We start from the raw sequence: 26,304 nt of genomic DNA on the forward strand, positions 1-26,304 counted from the left end.
ACTCCCTCCCTCCCTCCCATTGTGCCCCCACCCCCACCAAGTCAACAGGATGTGAACAATCTCAAGCGTAGAATAGGCAGGTCCTCTTTCCACTATGGGCACAAACAACTCGGCACAGCTCAGATCCAGCTCTGCTGAGATACAGTGAAGACACCCAGCCCTTTAGCAGAAGCCTCAGGCATACAGAACTGTTGCCATGGAATTTCATGCCCCTGCCCCCACTTTCCCTGAGACAGACACCATGCTACAAAGCAGGCTAAGCCATTTGTGTGTCTGAGGTGGAATGCTTTAATTACTGGCATTGCATAAACGAGTTGAGTGAGAGCCGGATCCATAAGCCCTTTAGAAGGAAAATGCTAATCTACCAGGAACACGGGATTCTTGGCTGTGGCAGAGATGTTCAAAAAGCTAGCTCTTAATTTGTAAATAGGCTCCATGGAGCTTTCCCTGTAAGCAGAACTTATTTTCCCTAACACAAGTTCTTAAAAAGGAAAGAAAGAAAAGGTCCCCAGCAAGCAGCTGTAGATACTAATTTGTGTGCACGCTTTGGCAAGACCAAATCACCTGCCTGTTCTTTGTCCCTCCTCAGGGACTCCTCACGTTCATGACTCAGTGGCTGAAGGAAAAACTTAACGCACTAACATTTTCACACCAAAGAGATATGAAACACATTTTCGTTGTGGTCCTTTCTGTGTGATGCCCACACGTCAGGAGGTTTAAAAATAACCTGTGGTTACTGAATACTGTGTATCAAAGCCAGGAGGGACCATCAAGAAGGTCTAAATCCAACTCTTACTTTACGGTAAAGGAAATTTAGCTTTTAGAGTTAAATGATTTGTACAAAAGCACACCACACACTAATTAGTAGCAGATATAAGCTTGGCACACTCGTTTTGTGGCTTCTACTCCAGGTCTTCTTGATGTCTTGGTGTCTGTGTGTGTAGTGACAATGCTGACTGGTCCATCTACAGAACAAGACAGACTTCCAAGACTCTCAGTGGAATGCGGCAGTTCTAATTTAAGACAGCACCCTGGTCAGAACATCTGTGGTTCCCATCCCTGATCTCACTCCTGAGGGATGCTAAACGGTGAATTCTGGGTCCTCTGTGTATGTGCACATGTAAAATCACTTTCAAATGTTCTTTGGGTTTTCAACCAGTACTCCACGAAGGTGACAAGAACTGCCAACCCATGTGTCCCTACACACTCTGCTCTGCCAATCTTTCTTTTTCTCCCTTTTCTTTCTTTCCCATTTGTCCCCCAGTGCTGGGGGGTTGAACTTGGCCAACACTGTACCACCAAGCTGTGTCCCCAGCATGCTCTGCCAATCTCAATCAGGGGAAACAAATACCACTGCCCCTCAGTGGATGACACTTGGGTGTCAGCAACACTCAGTATTTAAAAGCATCGGTTCCTCTGGTGTAGCATTTTCTTGCAGACAGCTGGCTAAGGCCAGATCACCTCCGGTTTTCCCTGGTGGTGGGCAGGTGAAGTGGGTGGGTCCTCGGATGGCTTCCGCTTTGTTTTGTGTGCTAGGATGTGAACTGAAGCTCTGATAATAGGCTCTTCCATTACTGGCAGCAGGCACCTACTCTATGGCTGTCTTCCTTACTGTTATGTCAGACTGGGAAAGGAGAGGAGATTAGGTCCTAACCCTTCTGCCTCAGGCTAGGGCCTAAGGCAGGGGCAGCTGCTCAGCGCTTCCACTGTGTGGATCTGGGCACGGCGTCAAAAGACTTTTCCACGTATGGCGGCTGTGTCCCAGCGAATGTCTCCTGCAGCCCACCGAGGACTGTTCCAGTTGGCAGCAAGCTGCAGCGGATGGCTGTCTATTGCTACAAAAGATAATGAACCAGACCATTCTTTGGCTTTTAAATCCCATCAAATTCAACTGATGGGAAAGGGAGGCTTCACAAAGTAACATGATGGCTCTGCAAACAGTTTCTGGTCAAAGACAGTGTTTCCCTGACTGCTTGAGTGAATACGACCGAGTGCTAACATAACTGGGCAGGACTGTGGGTTTGAGTTCCGTCTACTGGGTAAGGCTATCATCAGATTGTGAGCTCGGAGACTGATGCTCACTTCAACATGGCTCTGTGTTCTCCTCTGGCGATGTGAGAGGAGAATTCGTAGCGATCATGGCTTCGATATCCACACATGTTACACTCGAAAGGGTCACGGAAGCCGTGGCACCCCATGTGAATGGTAAACATCACATAATCCAGGAAGAGGACATGGCAGTGGTCACACCGAAATACATCCATCACTTCCCCTTCTTTGTTGATCACTTTGATGGAGTCTCTCAGGCAGATGGGAGGGGGCTTCAGGAGTTCAAAGGTGCGAGGGACCTCCTTCAGAAGCGGCATCCCATTGCGGGCCTGGGGTAGGGCCATGTGGCTTTGCTGGTAGACATGACTCTGGCGATCCTCATGATTGCTGTCAGTGTCTGTAGAGTCGTGGGCACTATTATTGGGGGACAGACCTCGTTCAGAAGGCAAGTTCTTCTCGGGTAAGAGGATTCTTTTTTTCTCCAGCTCTTGCGGGGCCCCGTTGGGCATGTCAGCCCGTGTGAGGGCTATAGGGTACATGCTGCTGATGACTGGCACCATCTCAGAGGTGGGAGCAGGTGGAGTCTGGACTAAGGGGCGAAGGGCTTCAGCCCCAAGATAGCTGATGGCGTTGTTGATGGCTTGGTCCATCATTCGGGTCTGCATTATCTCACTCTCCTTCTCGTACATGTAGCTGGGGTTGTAGTTGACATCAAAGCAGTGACGCTTCTCACCTGGAATGAGTGAGAGGCAGGGTTACCGAAGAAATAGCAGGGAGCAGACAACGGGGACAGTTCTTTTCCAGAGTCCTCCAGGAATGAGGGAGGGTAAGCTGTGGCTGCTGCTCACTGGTATACAGCCATGGCGGGGCGTGGGGGGAGGGGGCGACACTTCATTCCACAGGGAGATAGCGTCAGGAGGTGCTATCCACCAGCCACGTGTGTGTGAATTGTCTACATTAAGCCAGTGGATAAAAGAGAGGGGCAGAGAGATGTCATTAGGTGAAGCCACTGGAGGTGGCTTCTCTCCAGTGAGGTGTGTCCATTGGAGAAAGTGGGAGGGCCACAGGAAGCAAAGACATCAGGATAAGCTGGGATGGGTGACCTGCCACTGAGCAGGGACCGGGGACCTCCACCTTCCCACGGTGTGCACTTTTAAAGCGTTGCCACTTTCCAAACTGTTAATTCGTGGTGGCGCATGCCTTAAGTCACAGCACTTGGGAGGCAGAGGCAGGCAGATCTCTGTGAGTTCGAGGCCAGTCTGGTCTACAGAGTTTCAGGACAGCCAGGGCTGTTACATAGAGAAACCCTGACTCTAAAACCCAAACTTATTCAGCCTGTAATGTTAGGTACTGCAAATAGTAGGGGTCTCAGTGATTAGCCATAGCGGCTTGCAGCTTGGCTCTCTCCTAATTTATTTTATTTCCCTTTAAGAAGAAAAGCTAGGCAGGGTTCACGTATCCCAGGCTAGCCTTGAACTCAATATATAGTTGAAGATGACCTTAACCCTCTTCATGCCTCCACTTCTCAAATGCTGAGAGTACAGGCAGACCACCAGGCCCGGTCCTGAGGATAGAACCCTGGACTTGGTACATTCTAGGCACACACTCTACTAATCGATTGACACCCCAGTCCTAGGAAAGACTTTTTAATAACCTCTACCCATCTCTTAAAGTGGGAGGCGAATGCAAGCTTGTTTGCAACTGTAAGGCAGGGTTTCTCTAAGTAGCCCAGTCTGCCCTTTAACCCGTTACCCCTGCCTCAGCCTCCCAAGTGCTAAGATGAGAAGATGGGGGTTAAACCACCATGCCTGCCACTTGGTACTGATCTTTGATTGACAGATGTATCCTTGTTACATCTGGATTCTTAGGACCCATTGCACACCTAACTGAAGAGATTTTCTTGTGGTCACCCTCTCCACTCTCATGTCAAACTGCTGAGAAACCCCTGGAAACAGCAGCAGCAGCAGCAGCACACCGAGGGCAGTGTGTTAGGAAAGAGAAGGGGCTCTCTGGGCCTAGAGCAGGCAGGGAGCGGTGGTGGGTGGTGGCCCCCACGCACTGTGGCGCTGTGGCTAGGGGAGAGAGGAGAGAGTGTGGGAGATGGGACAGGGCTTGCATGTGGCTCCTAGGTCACTGTGTTGACTTTGGATCCTGGAGAGGTTTGTTGTGCCCTGTCCTTCTCTTTGGGAACATTCCCTAGGCGTTCAGGGTTCCAAGTTTGTCAGCATCTCACAGAGAAGGGTCCAGAAAGGAAAGAAAGGAAAGGGCACCCTAAGAAAACAGGGATCTGGAACTCAGTGTCCGTTCTTGAACAGTCTCTGCCCTGGCAGGATGGGAACAAGATGTTTAGGCAAAAAATCTGGAGCTAAACTATGGTGTGGATTTTCTGGAAGTACTTACTGTTCATCTACGGAGGCATGTGATTTTATTCTAAATGCCCCATTTGAGGTTTCAATGAGGGGAGGATCTCATATTCTGTTTTTAAAAAAGGGGGGTCAGGGAGGCACTGTTACTTGCTTTTGGAACCCTTTCCTTCTGCCTCATCTAGCCTTAATAGGAGGGGAGGCCTAGTCTCACTGCAATTGACATCCATGGGAGGCCTGCCCTTTTGAGGAGAAACAGGAGGATGGGTGGGAGGGCATTGGGAGGGGTGGAAGAGATGGACTAGGAGGAGAGGAAGGAGGGAAAACTGCAGTTGGGATATAAAAACAAAAATTTAAAAGGGGGGTTTTATAAGATCTCATATAGGCAAAACGAGGCCTTTTGGTATCAACTGTATATTTCAACATTAAGGGGACACAAAAATTTCAGAAGTACTCTGGGGAAGAATTGAATTCTTGGAAAAATCTAACTCTGGAGGAGGGTCTTGGTGAACTGGCAGGATCTGGATTGTTATGTCTGAGGGAGAAGAGAAGACGAAGGCTGGAAGGACATGGGCAGGAAGACAGCTGTATAAAGGGTTTCCCAAACGTCACATAGCCTCACACTGCAATGTCCACACACTGGGGTAGCTTCCGTGCAGAGACATGCTATAGTCACATGGACTGGTTCAGACTGGTTTAATTCTGGTTCCATTGGCTACTAGCAGGGTGCCCTTGTGTGAAATGAACAGTCCCTCCTCACAGGGCCACCGGTGAATCACTGAGGACAGCACCAGCATAATACCTGGCAAATGCCAGCATCTCTTCCCTCCCTCCCTCCTTCCCTCCCCCATCACTCCCTCCCTCCCTCCCCCATCACTCCCTCCCTCCCCTATCACTCCCTCCCTCCCCCATCACTCCCTTCCCCTCCCTCCCTTCCTCTTCCTCCTTCCTTCCATCCATCCTTCCTCCTCCTTCCTTCCTAACATTGTTTGTTTTGTGTATAAGGGGGTACATACACGTGCCACAGCAAGCTCGTTGAGGTCAAAGGACAACTTGTAGGTGTCACTTCTCTCCGTCTACCATGTAGGACCTCAATTAAGAACTCGGGCTGCCAAGCTTGACACCAATCCCCTCATCTGCTGAGCCATCTTACTGGCCCTAGTATTCTTTGCACAGGTATCAAAGCCTATAAATGTTCTGTGTGCTTCCAGGCAGGTTGTATCCCATATCTCAGGAAAGAAAGATCTGGGGGGGGGCAAAAAGAAAGAGCTAGGCCTATGATCCCAGCTATCCCCGAGGCTGAGGGAAGAGGATCAGGTTGAAGACCTGTCTTGGCTACAGAGGGAGTTCAAGATCAGCCTGGGTGACTGGTGAATCTTTTCTCAAAACAGGTCTGGGGATATAGCTCAATCTGAGTATCATGATCAAACAGACAACCCTTGAAAACACACAGTAGGGCCAAATGACAGACACTCTGAATACCACACAGCAAGTGCCAGATGCCTTTAAGGAAAGGAGGCTGTGGTGAACGGAACAGCAACGTGTAAGATGTACCAGAACAAGGCTTGAGGCAGAGGCCAGCTAGGAGATCCAGTCCACCAGACACGTTTGCCTGGCCTCCCCATTATCTTCTGGACATGTTACTTTCTAAACTTATACCTGAGAGAAAAAAGAAGTCAAGGAGAAGAAAAATGCCCTAACTTGGCAGTTCACTAGGAAGCAACAGAAATGGATGTGCTTGCCAAAGTAACCATTTCCAGCTCCCTTGATGATGGCTGGCCGCAGCAATGACACAAAGAACAGACAACACTGAGTTCACACACACTCGTTCCCCTGGAAACGATTCGTGATTGGTGAAATCTGGTTTCTCAGTGTGGCTGGCCCTGCCAAACTTCCTAAATAACAGGACGTGTCCACTCTCTTTTCATGTGACGGGAGGGGCTCTGGGAAGCTTCCATGGCTGGGCAGGCCCGTCGCCACCTCTTTCTCCCAGGAGTGTGCTTTGGGCTCTCCTTACCAAGCTTGTGAATTCACAATCCGTGTCACCCACAGCACCTCTCAGCACCAGCTGGGATGCCGCAAGCGGAAAGAGGCAAGGCAGGAGGGGAAAAAAGGTCCCTGGAAGAATGGAAACAGGTGCCTGGGTTGTGTGGTTAGCGCAGACCATTGTTCAAGGTGGAGAGCAGAGCGCCTCAGATCTTCATGCACGCGGGCTCACCCTGATCAGATCCCCTCATCTCCCAGTTACCGTAACCTGATGGCTGCAGATGATTATCAGTCACCTGCAGATCCGATGACTCAATGTGTATGAAACTCCGAAGGGGTAGGCTACATTAATTGAAAAGCCAATACCTCACGTTTCTTTAGTAACACACTCATAAAAAAGGTTAGTCAAACCACAAGAGTATAACTGCTTCCAAGGCGGCTCAGAGCCTCGGGTCCAGATCTAGTCAACTCGAACCACACCTCTGGATGATTCATGATACCAGATTCAGGCAGAGCAGAGGTTTTCTTCTGATGAAAACACAAACGGCAACAATGAGTCCTAAATGCAGAAGCTCAGCTTGCCTGGTTGGGCCACTCCTTGTTTAGGAACCTTCTTAAAGGTGTTCAATCTGCATGTCAGTAATTCTCAACGAACATCTGCCCGCCTGCATTGGTTTTGACTGTCAGCTTGGAAGCCTAGAGTTATAGACTGGGCATGCAAACTTAAAACTGCCCTCAGGGTCTAGGGTCAAGATCCACTGTAGAATGCAGTCACTTCTGGTCCTTACATTTCACACAGAGCCTTATACATAAGATGCTAATGATAAACCAGGAGTTGTTGGCACACGCCTTTAATCCCAGCACTTGGGAGGCAGAGGCAGGAGGATCTCTGTGAGTTCGAGGCCAGCCTGGTTTACAAGAGCTAGTTCCAGGATAGCCTCCAAAACAATACAGAGAAACCCTGTCTCGAAAAAAAAAGATGCTAATGATAAAACGACTTTAATTGAGGCCCTGTGGTACTGGGTGTTGTGTTAGAGACTTAGTTCACGGCCCGCTTTGTCAGTCCCTCGAGGTTGATAGCTTTTAAGGTTGGCTGTCATCTCACAGATGAGGAGCTGGGAGGTCAAGTGGGGGCTTCACTCTTGCAAGGTTGTCCATGGTGAATGGAGAACCAGGGTACAATCCAAGAGTCACACGCCTCAGCACATGCCAGAGGTTTCCTTGCCCATGGTGGCTCAGCCCTCCACAGGCAGTGAAATACTCTGCTGGGACAGTTCTCATAGCCATGGCAGAGGGCGTTTAGGGGTAGCAACTGTGGCACTTTCTTCTCACAGCCGTCAGCTTACACGTGTGGGAAGCATCCGCGATGCAGAGTGGTGATGGCCCACAGAGAGCCTGGCACGCGCAGCACTCATAGAGTCATGGCCTTTTGTAGTTACTTATGCGCTGGGAAACACAAGCATCACTGCAGCCCCACAGACAAGATGCCACATTTGCATCACTCCACTACGAAGCAGCATCCTCCACAGGGAGGAGCCAAGGATAACTAGAAAAGAGAGAGGGGAGAGAAAACTGTAGGGCACTTGAAAGACGGGCTACAGACAGCATGCACATACACATGCATCTATCATTCAGGTGTCCCCGGAATCAGAGGTGGTGGTGGAGGCAGTCACTACCACAGTGAGAGGTACAATACTGCACAGGTTTGAAGCGCAGAGTGGGAATGGGCACAGGGAACCAGGGACAAGGATGTGGGAGGGAGGGCATCCAGACCCAGAGCCTGGAAAGGGCTGTGCAGGAGTGGGAAAGTCCAGAGACGCATGAAGAGGGCGGGGCTCGAGGAGGCAGAGTGAGTGGACTGTGCTGCTGCAGTAGGCGGGGCAAGCCCCTTGGATGCCACTGCACTGGGAGGACTTTAAAGGGGTTTTATCACCTAAAGAGGATGGCAAAAATTACTTGAGCTCCAGGAAAACAGTGCAAACCCAACACTGCAGTCAATGCTGGGTAATAGAAAAACACAGGTTTTCTTTGAGTCTTGAAGCTTCTCAGGTCACTTAAGTATGTCTCTTGCTGCCTCCTGTTGTTTTCCCTCCCTTTACTGCAAGCATGGGAAGAAGGAGGGAAAGGGAGGAACAGAGGGAAAGAGGGAAGGGAAGGGAAGGGAAGGGCAGGTGGATAAGCGAGGAAAGTGGGGATTCAGATCCCAACCTGAGGGAACCTGGGATCACTAGCATTCACTAATGTTCCCTTCAGGAGTGGGGGTAGAGAGTAAACTCTCTGGGTTAACAGGGAGGGGCGGAGCTGGAGACTACACTGTATGTTACAGAGGTCTCTGTCATCTGTGACATTCTGATATAAGATAATGCTGCTTGGATGTCATCTGTCCTTAAAGAGCTATAGGCCAAGACATTTCTTTTCTCAAGGAGACATATTCTGGACATTCTAGAACAACCGCCTTCGGGGCTTCCCTGCCACCAGCTCTCAGGGACCAGACTTCTGGCTGCCTGAAGCTCCCACAGCACAGGTGCACGGGGCTGCTCTAGTGACTTCCTGGGGAAGGACGGCCACCCAGACTGTCGCACCTCACAGACCTGGGCCTGGCCCTGCTCTGTCTGGCTGTGCCCCCCAGTGCTTTGGTTTTCTTTCCTTCCTGACTCAAAGGGCTTCTCTGGAGGTCCCCAACATCCTTAAAAATGTGTTGACACCATAATGAATGCAGAAGCAGGGACACCAAGACTTTGGCAAGGGGTGGGAGAAAAGACACTTGCTACTCTTTAACGGGTGTTAAAGCTGCTTCCTGCTGCTCCGTTAGCCAAAGTAGGTGAGTTTTCATTCTGCCACTTCGCAGAGAAAGCTGATGGTGCCTGCAGAAGTGTCAAAACCTCACTCACATGTTTACCACCAGTGACAAAAATCTTTTTTTTTCATGTTCTTCTTAACACGGGAACTTTCGTTAATAAAGTAACACATACTTTTTTTTTCAAAAGGAGATGTGGTGAGTCCCACTCCCAAGGGGGGAAAATGAAAACCAGGAAAAAGGAAAACTCAGAAACAAGTTATGTTTTTCCTCCTTGTGGGGGAGAAATCTGCCCTCTATTTTGGGTCAACTATTTGAGGCTAGCCTGACCCAAAGTATGGCCAAGTATGGTCCTTTGTAACAGGACAAGATTCAGGTTAGGATGCTAGAAACAAGCCTGTCTTGTCGTTTGGAAAAAAATCATCTTGATGTAGATGAGGCACACTGCCCCTGCCAGGGAAGGGGTCAGCTAACCTGAGGGTTCTATTTGACCTTTGCCCTTACGGTTCAAGAGGCCAGGGCAGCCAGGGCTGATGTGAGAGCTGTGTGTTCAGTCTTAACAAGGATTAAAGGGAGTGACTCATTCGTCACAGCCCACACAGTGCCACTTCCCTGGCGGCAGAAGCCTTGCAGAAAATGGTGCCTTGGAGAGGAAAGGGAGGAGAGAGAAAAAGAGAGGGAGGGGACACCAGTCTGGGCCCCTGATGTTGCATCCCGTATGACACCATGCCACAGGGGATGCTCTGTTTTCCTTCCCGAGACCCCAGGGCTTTCCAGCACAATGGTTGGCTCAGGTAATTGATCCAAGGAGTTTCCCTTTTAAATGATTTTTCTTTCTCTTTTGGTGTGTGTATGTGCATATCCTGGTGAGTGTGTGTGTGTGTGTGTGTGTGTGTGTGTGCAAGTGGAGGCCAGAGGTCTACCTTGGGTGTCTTCCTCAATCATTTTCCCTCTTATCTTTTTGAGACAGTCTTTCACTAAACCTAGAGCTTCCAGTTTGGCTAGAGAGGCCTGCCTGTTTCTTGATGGTATTACACAAGCTTTCATGTGGGTTCTGAGGGGGGTGGACAATGAATGGATCCTCATACTTGTGTAACCCCACCCCCTCTCTGAGACAGGATCCCACTATCTGGCTCTATCCTGCCCTGCCCAGAACTCTTTTTTTTTCTTTTTCTTTTTCTTTTTTTCTTTTTTCTTTTTGGTTTTACAGGACAGGGTTTCTCTGTATTGTTTTGGAGGCTGTCGGTCCAGCCCGGCCTTGAACTCACAGAGATCCGCCTGCCTCTGCCTCCCGAGTGCTGGGATTAAAGGCATGCACCATCAATGCCTGGCTACTACTAGGGCTTTTACCTTGCATCGTTGAGGGCTCTGGGAGTCATCCTCCAAACAAACAAAAACAAGCAAACAAAAAAACCCATCTCAAAACTTGGCACTGGTGTATGGCACAAATACTCTATCTTTAGAGTCTTGAGAAGAGGCTGTCAGAGTTCCACAGTCAGGTCGTTTTAAACACAAGCTGTTTCTGCCTGACATTTCTAATCCATCTCCCATAGATGGGAGGGACCTTCTGGCCATTTCATAATCTATTTAGTTTTCTCACTCATAGGTGAGTAAACAGAGGACCAGAAAGCATTCTGAGATTTATCTAGATGGCTGAGAAACAAAGGTGTTTTCTTAATCGTGTTATATTACCACATTTAAAAAAATGGGAAAAAAGAAGCCCTCAATTATTCTGGGCCCTGAAGCTGTTACTTCAGGTAAAACCAAGACCAAGAGCCACTCTGCCCAGCTGATACACCCTGGTGAATCCACTGGGCTCTACAGTTAGTTCCAAGTTTAGGATCAGGCAGACAGCCCTAGGCTAACTCCTGGGACACTAAATGAAACCAAACTGTTGAATATGGGCAAGAGGTCTGTAAGAGGGGGACAACTGGCAGGGGTGAGGGTGTCCATAAGACAGAGCAGAGAGGAGAGTAACCAGGTACGTAGATGAATACGAATTTGTCAAAGAACAGGCTTCGCTAATAAACAAAGAGAGCTAACTCTGCCAAGTTCCCGAGCCCAGAAGATGCAATGGTTCAGAAAAGAGAGAAGCTGGGCCTTCCAAGGTCCACATCTGTAGAGTGTCCAAAGATGGTCTGAAAACCTACAGTCAGAAATCACCGGATGGCTCTCTGAGGTAACAGCAGAGCCAAGTTGGATTTGGACATAGGAAACATGAAAACAAACAAACAAAAACCTACCACAGTAAGTAGGGCTTTGCCTCAGTCATTGGGTTAATCCAGTGAGGACTAGGTACCCTCTCTCAAATTTTAGTTCTCTTCAGTCCAAGAGCACTGACTAAAACTGGACTGAAAGTAAGACTCATGACTTGGATTTCCTCGCCCCTCTCTTCCCATGCCCCTCCCACATCAGCTTCAGCCATTTCTAGAGGCCAAACAGTCCCCCAGTTAAGATTCCCTTGTGGAGACTGATGACCCGGGCCTTCTTTTGCATTCCCAGTGTCTAGTCACACAAGTAAGATCCAAAGATACACGATGCTCCGGCATCCTTACTGACCTGCTATGTTTAGTCTTCCTGTGGAAGTCACCACATGCCCCCTTGACATGTCGCCAAGGGGAGGTAAAACAATTAGGAGAGGAAAAACCCCCTAACCCGAAACACACCAGCTTCAGTCTGACATGATTTATTGGTGGGTTCATTGACTGACTGACAGATCTCTTTTTAAAGATAGGGTCTCTCATCTAGCCCAGGCTGTCCCCAAACTCACTATGTGGTGAGGATAGCCTTAAACTCCTGGTTCTCCGCCTCTACCTTCCAAGTTCTGGGGATGTAGGAAAAATCCACCATACCCTTGGATCACAACTCATTCATCTGTCATCTTTTCTTCTGGAGACAGAGTCTCTCTGTGTAGCCCTGGCTGGCCTGGAACTCACTATGTAGACTAGGGTGGTCTCAAACACATCTACTTGTCTCTGCCTTGTGAGTGCTAGGATTAAATATCTGTGCTACATTTTATTCTTGAAGTGACTAAAAGAACACAAAAGATGTCCAGCTAATAACAGTAAAATAAATAAGCAGAAATACCAATTTCAGTAATTTCAAAATCTATGGGTTCTTTCAATATGTAGTTCAAATGAATGTCTACTTATAAATTGTTACCTATACCAGAGTAAACTTAGAGTTAAAAGTAGACAGGTAATTGGTATGTATAAAAGTTACTGCAAAAAATAAATACAAGAAGACTAAAGTAAGAATTCAGAAGCAGCAAGCAGCTTTACAAAAAGATATCGACAAATTTAAAAATACTGGTGCTGAGGAAGGTTTTTACTCACGTGATTACTATTTTTGTTCAATACCACCAACTTTCAATTTATAATAAAACTGACACATTCAGCTAAGCTGCTTACAACTACATATCTATTTCAGATACCATGGTCACAAGGGTGTAAACATCTGGGCAAATCACGAAATAGCCCCGCCATTTGTAAGTCCCCAACACTTTAATGGACATATTGTCTCTTAGTCATCTCGTTCTGCAGTAGCTTTTGACAATGTGAAAACCAACGACATAAAAACTAACTTCAGCAAGACAAGTGATCAAGTCAAATTGGGTTATTTAAATCCACGTTTTTCTCCAGCCACTTTCTGTTAAAGTGAGCTCTCAATCAAATTCAAGAAAATATGGCAATATGTTTTAAAACATTAAAAAAAGTTAAAGCATGCTAACAGAACCAACTTGTAACATATCATTGCAAAATTTTACCAAGATGCTATCTTGAACATTTTACTGGTGTAAGTTGCATAAATCTATGCAACAGATGCTATTCAGAGCGAAGAGGAAGGAACAGCATCCTTAACACCAGCTCCACTTAAGAAACTGTACCAAATGCTCCCCTGTTTTGTAGCTAAGGCTCCTCAGTTAATATTTTTAATACTATATGCTAGAGCCATCGAAATCAACCAACCACAGACTAAGAGCACAATGGAAACCTTGTTTTAACACACTGCACTAGGAGAGGCATGTGCAACGAACATCTACATGTTATCTCAGTCAAGTTATCTGCTAGCAGCAGCAAGAAAGGGCCGCGCATTCTTACCAATGAATTTCTGAGGCATTGAGCTTTTTCGTTTTGCCACATTGCTTGCTAATCTGTCCAGAATGAGCGCTCTTTCACTTCCCATGTCCGCTTTGATGTGTCTTGCCTCCACACTTGCTGGTTTGGAAGAAGAGGGAGAACACATTGGTAAATGGGGAGAATGGGCAAGGGAAATCAGCTGGAGAAGCACCCAGGGGCTGAGGCACAGGGTTGTCATTACCTGTTGCTCCTGCTCGGTTTCCTGCCCTGGGTACCTGCTGTGGTCAGTGAGACCGATTCTGGGGCACATTCAAATCTTGCAGTCTTATGCTGAGATGGGAAAGCCCGACCCATCCCCAGCTAGTATGTTCATTAGCAAGAGGAAGTGTTGAAGAAACAGCTTGGACGTGGTTGGTTGCAAAAAGACAGATAGATGGAGGCCTTTAACCTCAGCAGCCTTCGTTCTGATTCTGAGTAACTGCATGTGACACCTGCATACTAATATAATTCTTAACAGCTTTGAAAAAAAAAGAGGCACGGTGCCCCAGATTTGCTGCTCTGTTTATGTTAATAGCACTTTTGAAAATAGATACATTCACCCAGATAGCAAGAAATCTACTCAGTGATTTGGGTATTGAAATACTGAGTCATTTTTTTCTTCACTACGTTTCTCTCGGTTCTTATCTTTCAAATTCCGTTTCTCTGGGTTCGGTGTGTTGCTTCATATGTTCTCCACATCTCAAAGTTGTTTCCATCAAAGTGTCCCTGAGCCACACTGCTGTCTTACAATTAGAGAGCCAGCTGTGTACTGCATTTCTATTAGGCTTCTAATGAAAAATGAGAAAGGGAGCTGCGTGAGAATGCGGATTGGTTATCAACCCACGGATACACATCTGAGTGGCACGGACTCGACTTCTTGGACCTGGCTGTAAATTAGTAGAGCCTAGTTGCCTGGTGCACACGTAGGAAATACCTATAGGTAGGTCCCCTTTCACTCTGCAGGGGGCCGGGACGACAGTACTTCCAAAGCTCCCCAGATGATTTTAAAGGCAGCTACAACAGGATGAGGTGGTGTATGCCTGTTATCCCAATATTAGGAAACTGAGGCAAGAGGATCGCCATGAGTTTGAGACTCACTGTGTAGCCCAGGCCATCCTAGGCTACCATGTGAAACTGGGGAAGGAGAGCAGCTCAGTATTTCAGTGCACTAGATGAATACAGGCATAGTGCCAATACACTTAAGAGGAACAGAGATAATTCACTTTGATATAGCTGACATAAATATAAGGCCTCAAACCTCATAATACTGGAGTCAAGTAAATAATTTTGGTAAAAGACCAAAGAGCAAATACTTTGTATGATCATTTGTAATCATTACTATATTTGAGGCAGGGTCTTTCTGTTACATAGCTCCAAGGCTGGCTTCAAATGCGTGATCTTGCTTCAGCCTCTCAAGTACTGGGATTACACATTGGAACTACTATACTCATGCTGGTAGTAACTATTTTTAAATTTGTGGGACACACAGTTCCTCTCTATATTAGTACTTTCTGCTCCACATCTCTTTTAAAATAGAAAAACTGGACTAGAGAGATGTCTCAGCCAGTGACATACTTGCTATAGAAAAGCATGAGTATTGAATTTGGATCCCTAGGACCCACTTAAAGAGCCCAAGCCTGTAATCCCAGCACTGGGGAATCAGGGACAGCAGCATCCGAGAGGCAATCTAGCTGAATCAGCAAGTCCCAGGTTCAATGAGGGACTCTGTTTCAAGAAATAAGGTGGACAGTGATTGAAGAAGACATTAAAAGTCTATTTCTGGCCTCCAGGCACACCTGTACACACATAAACGTGGACACATTCATATATCACACACACATATACACACAATAAATAGTAAAAACCCTGTATACACACACACACACACACACACACAGAGTAAAAAAATATAGAATGAAAGAAAGAAATAGTAAAAACCCTCTATACAAACATGTTGCTGGCTGCATTTGACCCCAGACACATGGTGTACACACCTTTGCCCTAGTAAACATATCGTGATACTATGAACATATCTCTGTCTGAGCACTTCGGAAAGTCTAAAGTAAAAACCCACACATTTCTAATATGTCTAAGGAAGAAGGAAATGTAATTCGTTTAAGGGACTAGAGATAGCTATAGAATGAGGAATTCCTGGCCTGGTGCACACACAGGGTTAGTAACTGTCTGCACCCGTCCTGTAGTTGAAGAGTTTGAGGTTTCTGCCATACGAAGGAATTCCAATATACAGAATTGTCACACATTCTATGGTCTGCCAGACACATGTCCAGAGAAAAGGTCACTGGCTACCTTTGCAGGAAAGGAATGGTCCAGAAAGATCTTCAGGGCAAGACAGTCAGGCTGGGCCAGAGAGAGTCAATGTCAGATCAGAAAATGATCATTCCAAGTATTAATTGTTTTCCACTTCATTACCATCATCAAAAAGAGCTCTATTTCAGGTGCTATACAATGTAAAGCTTTGTGTGTGTGTGTGTGTGTGTGTGTGTGTGTGTGTGTGTGTGCGTTTAAGTAATCATAAGGAAATCTGTCTCCCAAAGTGGAAAAAACAAGTATTGTGACAATGCCAACATTGCCTGACTTTGGCTCTTGTCAAAAATAATTCTTGAATCTGGATGGTGGTGGCCCACACCTTTAATCCCAGCACTCAGGAGGCAGAGGCAGGTGGATCTCTGTGAGTTTAAGGGCAGCCTGGTCTACAGAGTGAGTTCCAGGACAGCCAAGGCTACACAGAGAAACCCTGTCTCAAAAAAAAAATCTTGGCTCTAAAGTAATGCACCCTCACTTCTGGTCCAGCTGTCAACAACGATTTATGTAAATGAAAACGCCATGTTCAAGACCAGGGGCCTATGCAGCTTCCAGACTCAGTAAAATCCTTGGACTTTGGCATTTGGTGACAGGACACTGCCACCGAGCCAAAGTGGGTCAAATTGTGCTCAGTCCAGAGGCAGGTTAAAATGACCAAGCAGGAAGTGATCACACATATTATTTCCCTGCACACAAACCACCACCAGATGTGGCCTTACCCCAAAGCCCCTTGAGCAGAGAGATGAAAGACAGCCTGGGATTTGAAGTCAGTTTCTAATACAAGGGATTGCTGGTTTTTTGTTCTTCCCTTTTCTTAGAAGTAGGGTAAAGGTAGCTATGTGTGTGCTCTAGGAGTGTCTGAGAGGATTAGAGCCACCGCCCCTGTACCTGTTACTGAAATGATTTAGGTTGAAATGAAGATAAAATCACTTGAGAACGTTCTACTTTTGAGCCCACTTTACCACTATGTTTGTCCCTTTTAGCCCCTCCCCTGATGGTCAATTCATGACATAGGACCTGCCCTACGTGTGACGCCTCAGTTTCCCACTTATCTCTTAGGAGTCACTGCTTATGTTTTACCAAAGTCACCATCAGCAGCAACAGTTTTGTGGGCACACGTATTCAACATCCTCTCTGTTTGGGAGGATGCTGATGCATGGACACATTGACCTAAATAACTGTAATTAGGGCATGCCACTAAATGGCAACCTTCTGAGATAACATCACCCTTTTCATTCCTGGTTACCCACCAAGCTGGTCTTAACAGTCATTTCCAGATAACTCTCACCATGTCAATCAGTGACCGAATGGCTGACATTTAAGAAAGTAACATTCTGGAGTGTTCATGGATGGAAAGATAATCAGAGGCACAAATGAAGGCTTTCCCACTTCCATAGCTCTGCTTAGGGGGAAACACCTTCTGCAAGAAATCAAGAGGCCTCCCGTTCAGTGCACCCTCCCCAGATCTGTCATTCAAAACGTTGACTCTCAGATCCAGGCTCTCCCGACCATGGGAACACACCTCAGGGACTGAGGTCATCTTCACAGACTTAACTGCTTTCCAACTGCCGAGTGGACAAAGGCTAATGGAACACTTTTATTTTCTTTCCTAGACTTTGTGTCTTTTTACCTCTGAATTGTCAGACAGCTGATGAACAAAACCACTGAATGGGCACCTTTTAAACACCAAGTCAGTTGTCAGTTAGCCAAGCTGGGGTTGTCTAGAGAGCATACTGAAGAGACAGAAGAGGAGGAAGGCCTTCTGAGTTTTGGTCTTCCCTCCAGCTTTAGGACTCAACTGTCTCCTCACTCAGACTTGTTATCTTGATATATGGAGTCTCAGAAATGTAAGTGGAAGAAAATGAGTTTGGCAAGATGGCAAAGGAACGCGATAATGGGTTTAAATGATGCAACAGGAAATCCGTTCCTAGGTGGTGTTGGCAGTTCAATGTTGCCAGGGTGGGGGTGGGGAATCTGGGATGCTGGACATTGGCACATTTGATGCTTGAATGGGCACAGGGGCGGGACTGCAGTTCTGGATCAGCCTCCCTTTATGCTATTTGTCTACTATGTAGTAGGTTCTAAGTGTCAGTTTTCATGAGCAACAGATTTTAGAGACATATTGAAAAAATAATAAAATGCCACTGAAAACCACAGTTATAAAAAATAATCTAGTGTCTTTAATCCCTGCACAGTTTTTAACTGTTAACCGCTTCCATGATGCAGTTTTTAATCTCAAAGTAATTGCAGCTTTGACTACATGATTGTGTTTTGCTTTTGTTTTTGCAAAATCCTTCATTCGGGCTCTAAGTGTTAAACGGAGCTTAAAGCAGCCATTGCATCCGGTCTCTTCTATGGTGTGGTCAGCAGCTAATGGAGACAGGAACAAAGTGGAGTCATTGTGCAACAAGATTGTCTAACAACAGATTGCTATCAAAGACGAGGCAGGTTCAAACAAAAAAGTTACATGAAACTGCTGCCCCGTGGAGCAAGTAAAATGAAGACTGTTAGGAATACACACTTGGTGTTTTTTTTTAACTTTCAGAAGAAAAAGTGTACTACGTTGGTAAAAATCTAGTTTCCTCCTGAAACCCCTGTGCTTTCATTAGCACAACTGAAGCAATGAGAAAGAATAAGAAAAATAACTCCTGGACTCACAGATAAACATCAATTATTCACTTAAAGCTTAGGTCTCGCTATGTAGCTCTGGAACTGTCTACGTAGAGACTACATTGTAGACCAAGTTGGCTTTGAACTCACAAAGATCCTCCTGTTTCTGCCTTCCAAGTGCTGGGTTTAGAGGTGAGTGCCATCACACTCTATTTTCGTCACTTACTTTAGAAATGTTATTATCAGCAGTAGCATATGTGCTTGTCTAGAATGGTCAAGGCCCTGGGTTTGAGCTTCAGCAATGCAAACAAAAAGCCTTACTCTCTCTAGAACTCATGATTATTCACAAAAAGTTTAAGTATAATTGGTATGAAATGTGGCCTCATGAACATTATAAAGATCAAGGAGATGAAGTCCATGGTCATCTGTTGTTTCTTCTGGCCATCTGTACTTCTCTAGGCAGCAGGAATACTGCGACTATTTCACTCATGGCATCTGCTGTAGAGACTTGGGCTGAACATGCAATGACTCATGTATTTCCATTATTAGACCAGTGAAGCAATGCACTGTGCGTTCTTCAGGGGTAGGGGGCTTAGCTTTTCCTCATCGTTGCAAACAGGTCATGGCACATACAGAATCGAACCAGCAATGTCTGAATAAAAGAAAGAACCAGCAAGACAGTTCTGTCACTGTGCATTGGCATTCCTTGGGAGGCTTGTCTTTACTCTGAGGCCTCTTCATCAGTCTCCTTCCAGGGAGGCCTGCTTTCCAGGACAGACAGCTCTGTCCCTGGCTTGGCTGTCATTTTACACTGCAACTTAACTCACTTTTTTACATTTGATGCAGGGTCTTGCTACCCCACCCTCCAACTGAGAACCCTCCCGCCCCAGCCTCCTGCTGTCACACTCAGCTGCACTTTGGTTTAAACATGTGCTTGCTGTATGAGTGTGACATGCACAGCAACCCTGAAATAGCGTTTTAGAAGTGACGAGGGGAATAAAGATTTAGAATGTACCACCCTGGAGCTGGGGATAAGTATAGCTACCTGAATGCCTAGTCTGCAGAAAGCCCTGGGTTCTGTTCCCCGTCCCACATCAAACTGGGCATGGTGGCACATTCTTGTAATCACAGGACAGACAGAGGTGGAGGCCGAGATCAGAAGTACAAGCTTAGGAGGGAAAATTACTGCATTGGTCAGTAATACAGGGAGAGAACCCTGAATCCATACTGGACTCCTAGTTACAGGAAGGAAATAGAAATGAAAACCATAATGGTGTCAGTGAAGGATGGGCTTCTGTTAGATCAAAAAGAAATGTGTAGTCACCATTTAAAACCCAACAGACCCAGAAATATAGTACAGGCATGTGATACTTATACTTGATTAAACTGTGACTTTTCCCATTTTGTAATCTAAAACCACCACTATGGCATACTTAAAAAAAAAACAAAAAAACAAATCACAGCCAGGCATGGTAGTGTACACAGCAGAGGCTGGTGGATCTCTGAAGGCTCAGGTTAGCTAGAGGTACATAGCAAGGACCTATCTCAAAAAAAAAAAAAAAGGAAGAGAAGAAAAGACAAAACAATCAATCAGAACTTGCTGACTTGGTTAACCCTTGACTTTTTGCTGAGACTTAAAATATGTTGCACGCATCCATCAAACAGCCCTATGGATGCAAATTAGCTGAGTCGGCAGCTCAGCACCTCCTGCCCCATCACTCTGAACAGCCTAAATACTTCTTTTGGTAACTTTTAAAATTGAATTCCTAAAATGGCATGGGGATGTGAAGTAAAAGTTACTTCAAAAATAATCATTTCAACATTGTATATGGGATAGAACTTGCTGATTCCTTCTTCTATTTCCAGGAGAATCAACACACACACACACACACACACATATGTGTATGTGTCCATTCAATATATGTTGCTATGTTTCTTTTGCTGCCCAGATAATATATGATCACTAAAAATATAGCTTATTATTTCCCAAAGGGAAAATAAATTCCCTGTCTATTAACTGATGACTAGAAAAGCACAATGTGGAGAATTCACACAATGGACAAAAAAGAACTAAGCACTAATACATGTTTCAGCATAGGTGAAGCCAAAATCATTACGTTTGTTAGAAGAAGACTTAAAACGTTTCACATGATGTGGTTGCACTTATGTGCAATATCTGATAGGGAAATCAATAAAGACCAAAAGTATGTGAGTTGTTGCCAGTCATGGGAGGGAGGAAAATGACTGTAAGCAGGCAGGAGGTCTCTCTTGGGAGTGGTGAAATGTTCTGGAATTAGATAATGAAGATGGTTGTACAGCTTTATTTATTAATTTATTCTTCGTTGTCATTTTTTTAGGAAGAATCTCTCTACCTAGTTTTGGCTGTCCTGGAACTCTCTGTGTAGACCAGGCTGGCCTCAAACTCTGCCTTCCTCTGCCTCCCAGTGCTGAGACTGAAGGATGTGTCATCATGCCTGGCTGCTATAGAATATGACTTAACCTTAACTTGTACTTTAAAAATAAAAAACATTGCCAGACAAATATATGTGTGCACATGTGCACTCCTGTGCCTGCATGCACACACAAACCAAACCAAACCAAACCAAACCAAACCAGCACACTGAAGCTCTAGTGAGTTTTAAGTTAGCCACTGGATTTTGACAAGTCTTTGTTTTCCCACTTCTAAATCGAGAAGGTAGAATTAGCTGTTTCTTTTATGGGCAAACACTAACTCACTACTAAGCCACTTAAGATGGCAAACACCAAGCTTTCGTTGTTTTTCTTAAGGTAACAGCAGCACTCTTCAGAAACAAGGAGGAACGAAAGTCCTTGATAAAACTCAAGATGCCATCAGGAAAAAAGGCAGAAGCAAGCAAAGACCCAGAGTCTGGACTCTTAGGGGAGGCCTGGACCCTGCCCTGAGTGAAATGACAGACTCTGGATATCCCCTATGTGGAAGGAAGTGGCAATAGGGTGGGAGGCTGGGGGGATGGTGGGGGGTGCGGGAGGAGGCAAGGGAGAGGGAACTGGGATTGACATGTGAAGCAAGCTATTTAAAATTAAAATAATGATAACAATAATAATAATAATAATAAACAATTCAAATCCCTGGGGAAAATAGGAAACCCCTCACAGCCAAGTACAAACATCACAGTAAGTCACACGTGCGGACAAGGACATCATCAATCGGCCCTGTGCAAAGAAAATCTTTCCACGTTTTAGCTGATTAATCCTAACCACTCCCCAGTCTTCTCCACCCTCCGCTATTGCCATTCCATCACTGTTAGGAAACCCTGTTGACTCTGCCTTTGAAACGAGTTTACAGAACCACAACACTGTAACTCCCATCACTGCCAAGACACAGTTTCCTCTGGCTTGAATTCTTGCCACAGATTCCTAACTGGATTCCCCAAGATCTATCTGGCCTTGTCCTCAGCACAATCTACTCTCAGCAACAAAGTAGGGTGATGACTTTCAAATGAGAAGTCTGATGATGTCATCTGTCTGTGCTCAAAGATTTTCAGTTTCACTTGAAGGTCTTTACAATGGCCTACAAGGCCCGATAAGATCTGGTTTCCCCTTTCCCCTCTGGCTTCATGTCCCATATCTCATTCTGTTCCAGGCACACAGGGCTATATTTACATTTCTTCAAGTTGGAACGTCAGGACCTTTGCACATACTGATCCCCAGTGATCTGTGGGGCTGGCTGCCCTGCCTTCCAGTCCATCAAGACAACACCTGGTTGATGCCTTCCCTGGTTCACCCCTTAGCCTACACTTCCTGCTCTACTTTTCTCCACAACACTCACTATCTCTCCTTGCCTATTCGTTCTGTCTACAATCTGTCTCCATTACCGGGGAGGGCGAACGCTCACCGACAAGTGGGGAATGAGCCCTGTGGAACTTACTGGCATCCCCCAGGTCGGGGTTCTGAAGAAACGTGCGGCATCGTTCCTTGTGCTCCTCCAGGGAGCTCCGCTGCTTGTAGCTCCTTCCGCAGAACTCACACTTGTAGGGTTTCTCCACTAGAAAGAAAACAGAGCACTCAGGGACCCCACACACAGAGACCCCGGCTCTCAGGAGACTGGTCTCTAGGAATGAGGCTGCTGGCCCGGCCAGACCAACGCCTTGAAAGTCTCTGTTGATGTCAAATCTGTTAAGCTGAAACAGGGCTACAGTCTAGCAGGGGACTATTGCACCAGAGTATTGAAAAGGATGGCCTCCTAGCACAGATGGAAAGATCTGTAGCATGTGACTGCTGTTTGACTTGGTGTTTGGCTCCTGGTTAAATCATGTTTCTTTTTGATTAGCAAAAGCAGGTCTCAGGGATGGAGAGATGGCTCAGCCGTTAAGAGCACTGGCTGCCCTTTCAGAGAGCTTTGGTTCCCAGCACCCAAGGGATGGCTCACACTGGCTCTAACTCCAGTCCCAGGGGATCTAGAGTTAAAAATAAAGGGAAGGAGGGAGGGAGAGAGAGAGAGAGAGACAGTGGAAGAGAGGAGGAGAGAGAGGGAGGGAGAGAGGGAGGGAAGGAGAGTGACAGAGAGACAGACAGAGACAGATAGAGAGACAAAGAGACACAGGGAGACACACACACAGAGATCAGGGTCCTTTATTCTTCAAGGAGGGTAGTGTGATGTCAGAGGGAACTGGGGCCAGGTGTGGTTGTGTGGTTGTGCACACCTTTAATCCCAGCACAGACAGGAGGCTCTTTGTGAGTTTAAGGCCAGCCTGGTGTACATAGAGAGACACTACCTCAAACCAAAAACAAAGCAAATTATTTGGGACCTGGAACAGTGGTTCAGTAATCTAGGTCACTTGCCTGCTAGGCTGGAGAGCTTGTCCCATGGTGAGAGCACTCTTTGCTCTCTAAGAGGATCTGGGTTTGGTTCCCAGAACCCATGTGGCAGCTCATCAACGTCTATACTAACTCTACTTCCAGGGAATCTGATGCCCTCCTCTGACCTCCTTTGGCACATGTATACAGGGAAAACACTCATTCACATAAAATTAATCAAATGGGAAACTATCCTTCCTATTTTGTGATGTCTATATAACTGTGGTCTGTGGGCATTAGAATTGGGCTAGCCTGCCAAGTGGCTTTTAACAAGTATGGCCAAAGACAGGGCTGATTAACAAAGAACATTTTTTAAAAATTTATTTAACTTTATTTTACGTGCATTGGTGTGAAGGTGTCAGATCCCCTGGAACTGGAAGACAGTTGTGAGCTGCCATGTGGGCACTGGAGACCGAACTCAGGTCCTCTGGAAGAGCAGTCTGTGCTCTTAACTGCTGAGTCATTTCTCCAGTCCCAATAAAGAACATTTGTAATAATACAATAAAGAACAAATTGTAGGAGCCAGGCATAGTTGTATATGCATTTAATAACAGCACCCTGGAGGCAGAGGCAGGTGAATTTTTATGAGTTTGAGGCCGGCCTGGTCTACATAGTTAGTTCCAGGACATCCAGGGCTACCTAGTGAGACCCGAGACCCTGCCTAGAAAAACAAGCAAACAAACAAACAAAAGGAATGAATTGCAAAAAGGACTTCAAATAATTTTCTAAAACAAATCAAAAGTTTCCTCATAAGTTTGCCCATATCTGTTGATAAAACTCAACCTAAAAAGATGTCGGCGTTTTAGAGACCAAATGTGTTTTTCTCCTTTTCCTCTTGTTATGCTAAGGTGATTAAACCAGGAACCTGTGCCAGTCATCTGGCTCCATCATGAAATGTTTTATCTTCCAATTCCTCTTGCTTTTTGAATAGTAGCATCCTCAAAAGATCCTTATGAAATCCCAAACCAAAATAAAGCACAGGTATGCAATGCCTAAAAATGCTATATTTCCATATAATTTGGGTACTCTGGGATATGTCTCAAGAGACTCATCAGTACTAAGCTTGAAAAAGGGCAACAGGAGAGAAATCTTCTTTCTTTCCATCAGACCCTTTCCTAATTTGCTACATTGACAAATGAGCTAAAGAGAAAGAAAAGGAAAAGCCCTCCTTGCCACATGTGATCTATCATGGGTTTTGCTGAGATCGGCTTGTTTAATCTTATTCTGAACTGTGAGCAGTTTTGAGATCAGGGTTTAGTCAAAGCAGTAATGTGGACTGACATAAAAACAAACCTCTCTCTCTCTTTAAATTAAAAATTTTGCCAGATAACATCAAGAACACAAGGTCCCAGTTTTGAAAATAAGACTCGCCTTATTTTTCTAAGAGGGAAATTCTAAATGTTAAAAAAAAAAAACAAACCAAGTGTCACCTTGCTTGTTCAAAATAAGGATTGAAAAGTTGGAGGCAGCATGTGGCTTTTTAAGAATTCTTGTTGTTGCTTTTAGAGCTTAAAAAAGCGGGGTGAGGAAGGGGAGAGTTGGGGTTAGGAAATTTAGCCAGAAGCTGGGTAAGGTGGTGCACGCCTACAATTATAGTACACAGAAGGTAAAGGCAGGAAGATGGCTACAACTTTGAGGCTAGCCTGGTTTAGCCAGGACTAAAAAGAAGGGCCCCAGCTCAAAAAATAAAACAATAACAAAACCAAGCAAGCAACAAAAAGAATAAGAAATTAATCCCAGATCAATGAAAAGGAACCTGAAATAATAATTTATGCCTGATTTAAAATGTTATTATTGTTTTAAATTATGTGATATCTGTTGTGTTGAGTACAGGACTTTGTGGTGACCAAAGACGTGGGACCTCCTGGAGATGGAGTTGAAGTTGGCTGTGAGACAACAGATTCTGTTGGTGCCAAGAGTGAAACCCTGGTACCTTGGAAGAGCAATCTGAGCTCTAACCACTTAGCATCCTCTTCAGACCCCTGCTTCGCACTTTTTAATAATTTACAAGCTGTACATAGTTTGCTTGTGTAGTTTTTCCGAATGGAAGACTGGGAAACAGGTGTGTGTTTATTAAGGAAATAGTTCTTTTTATAAGGTTTACCATAAAAATACTGATGGCCACAATTTTTCTCACAAAAACTACAAAGGCGTTGCAATTTGTCTGCTGTTCTCCAGACACAAGGATGCTGGAGAGAGTTTCCACTGAGGCAGACGGAGAGCAATTAATGTCTTAATGGAAGTGCGGTTAGCCCTAGAGGTCTCTGTTGATGAAAACCTTCAGAGGGCCGTGACAGATTGAAGCCGCCACACTTAACTCTTTCTTGTTTTCACAGTCACTAGACGTGCAGTGCTTGTGTCCCTCACTTACCAGAATGTGTCCTCAGGTGTCCCGTGAGCGCATCTCTCCTTTGGCATGCGTAGTTGCAGAGGTGGCACTTGAAAGGTTTTTCCCCTGTGTGCAGCTTAATGTGGCGCAGGAGGTTGCCTTTCTGAGTAAAAGATGCCCCGCACTGATTACACTGGAATGGGCGTTCACCTTCAGAGAGGATGAAAAGGGAGAGCTCTGATCACAAAGTGAGGGGATAGCATGTGCAAAGACTAGATGCCCACCTCCTGGGTGGTTCTGCCCTCAGTGAGAGATCACTTGGGAGCTACATTTTGAGGTGAAGAGACTTGTGGGATCTTCTTCCTTGAAGAATGAACACTCCCACTCAATACAGCTATTCTAGTTTTCTTGCTCTGAGTCACTGCCAAGGGCCACGAAGCAGCCTCAGGAGCTGTCTAGAGGTTTTTCTCTTTCTTGGCATCTGAATGCAGTCGCCTTTGAGAAAGGCCTCAGAGACTCAAGCCTTCTGGTACTTTTGAGGCGGGGCCTCACTACATATCTCTGGCTTGGAGCTCATGTGTAGACCAGGTTGGCCCCAGACTCAGAGATTCTCCTGCCTCTGCCTCCTGAATGCTGGTGCTGGGTTTTGTTTGGTGATTTTACCCTTTTTTCTTTTGTAGCCAGTGATGGCATGGAACTCGCGATGGTCCTCCTGCTTCAGTCTCATGAGTGACTGAACCGAGCCATTGAGACACACTTAGATGCAAGATGTAAGGTGTCAAGGCACCAGCATTTTAGAGTCCCTGCATCAGATGAGGTCTACGGGCTCAGTGTGGCTTGCTCATCGGCCTTCCTATGGACTCCTTGTTTACCGTACGAAGCTGTATTTAAAAC

At 45.8% G+C, this 26,304-nt stretch overlaps 1 protein-coding gene across 2 annotated transcripts in view; it reads right to left on the bottom strand.

The window, feature by feature from the left end:
* Positions 1 to 274: 274 nt before the first annotated feature.
* The window catches only part of Ikzf3 (IKAROS family zinc finger 3), an 83,532-nt gene continuing 57,502 nt past the window's right edge, over positions 275 to 26,304 (bottom strand). The window contains exons 5-8 of one of the 2 annotated variants that reach the window (XM_013117634.3): positions 25,453 to 25,620; positions 22,153 to 22,269; positions 13,296 to 13,412; positions 275 to 2,782 (exon numbers count right to left, since the gene is read on the bottom strand). In XM_013117634.3, coding sequence (XP_012973088.1) covers positions 2,079 to 2,782; positions 13,296 to 13,412; positions 22,153 to 22,269; positions 25,453 to 25,620 — 1,106 coding nt within the window. In that variant the 3' untranslated portion in view covers positions 275 to 2,078. Of the gene's footprint in view, positions 2,783 to 13,295; positions 13,413 to 13,515; positions 13,714 to 22,152; positions 22,270 to 25,452; positions 25,621 to 26,304 lie in introns of those variants that run through there. The other variant, XM_021230578.2, reaches the window with a different exon arrangement.

Source organism: Mesocricetus auratus, unplaced genomic scaffold (genome assembly GCF_017639785.1).
Source record: "Mesocricetus auratus isolate SY011 unplaced genomic scaffold, BCM_Maur_2.0 Super-Scaffold_100007, whole genome shotgun sequence".
NCBI classification, from domain to species: Eukaryota; Metazoa; Chordata; class Mammalia; order Rodentia; family Cricetidae; genus Mesocricetus; species Mesocricetus auratus.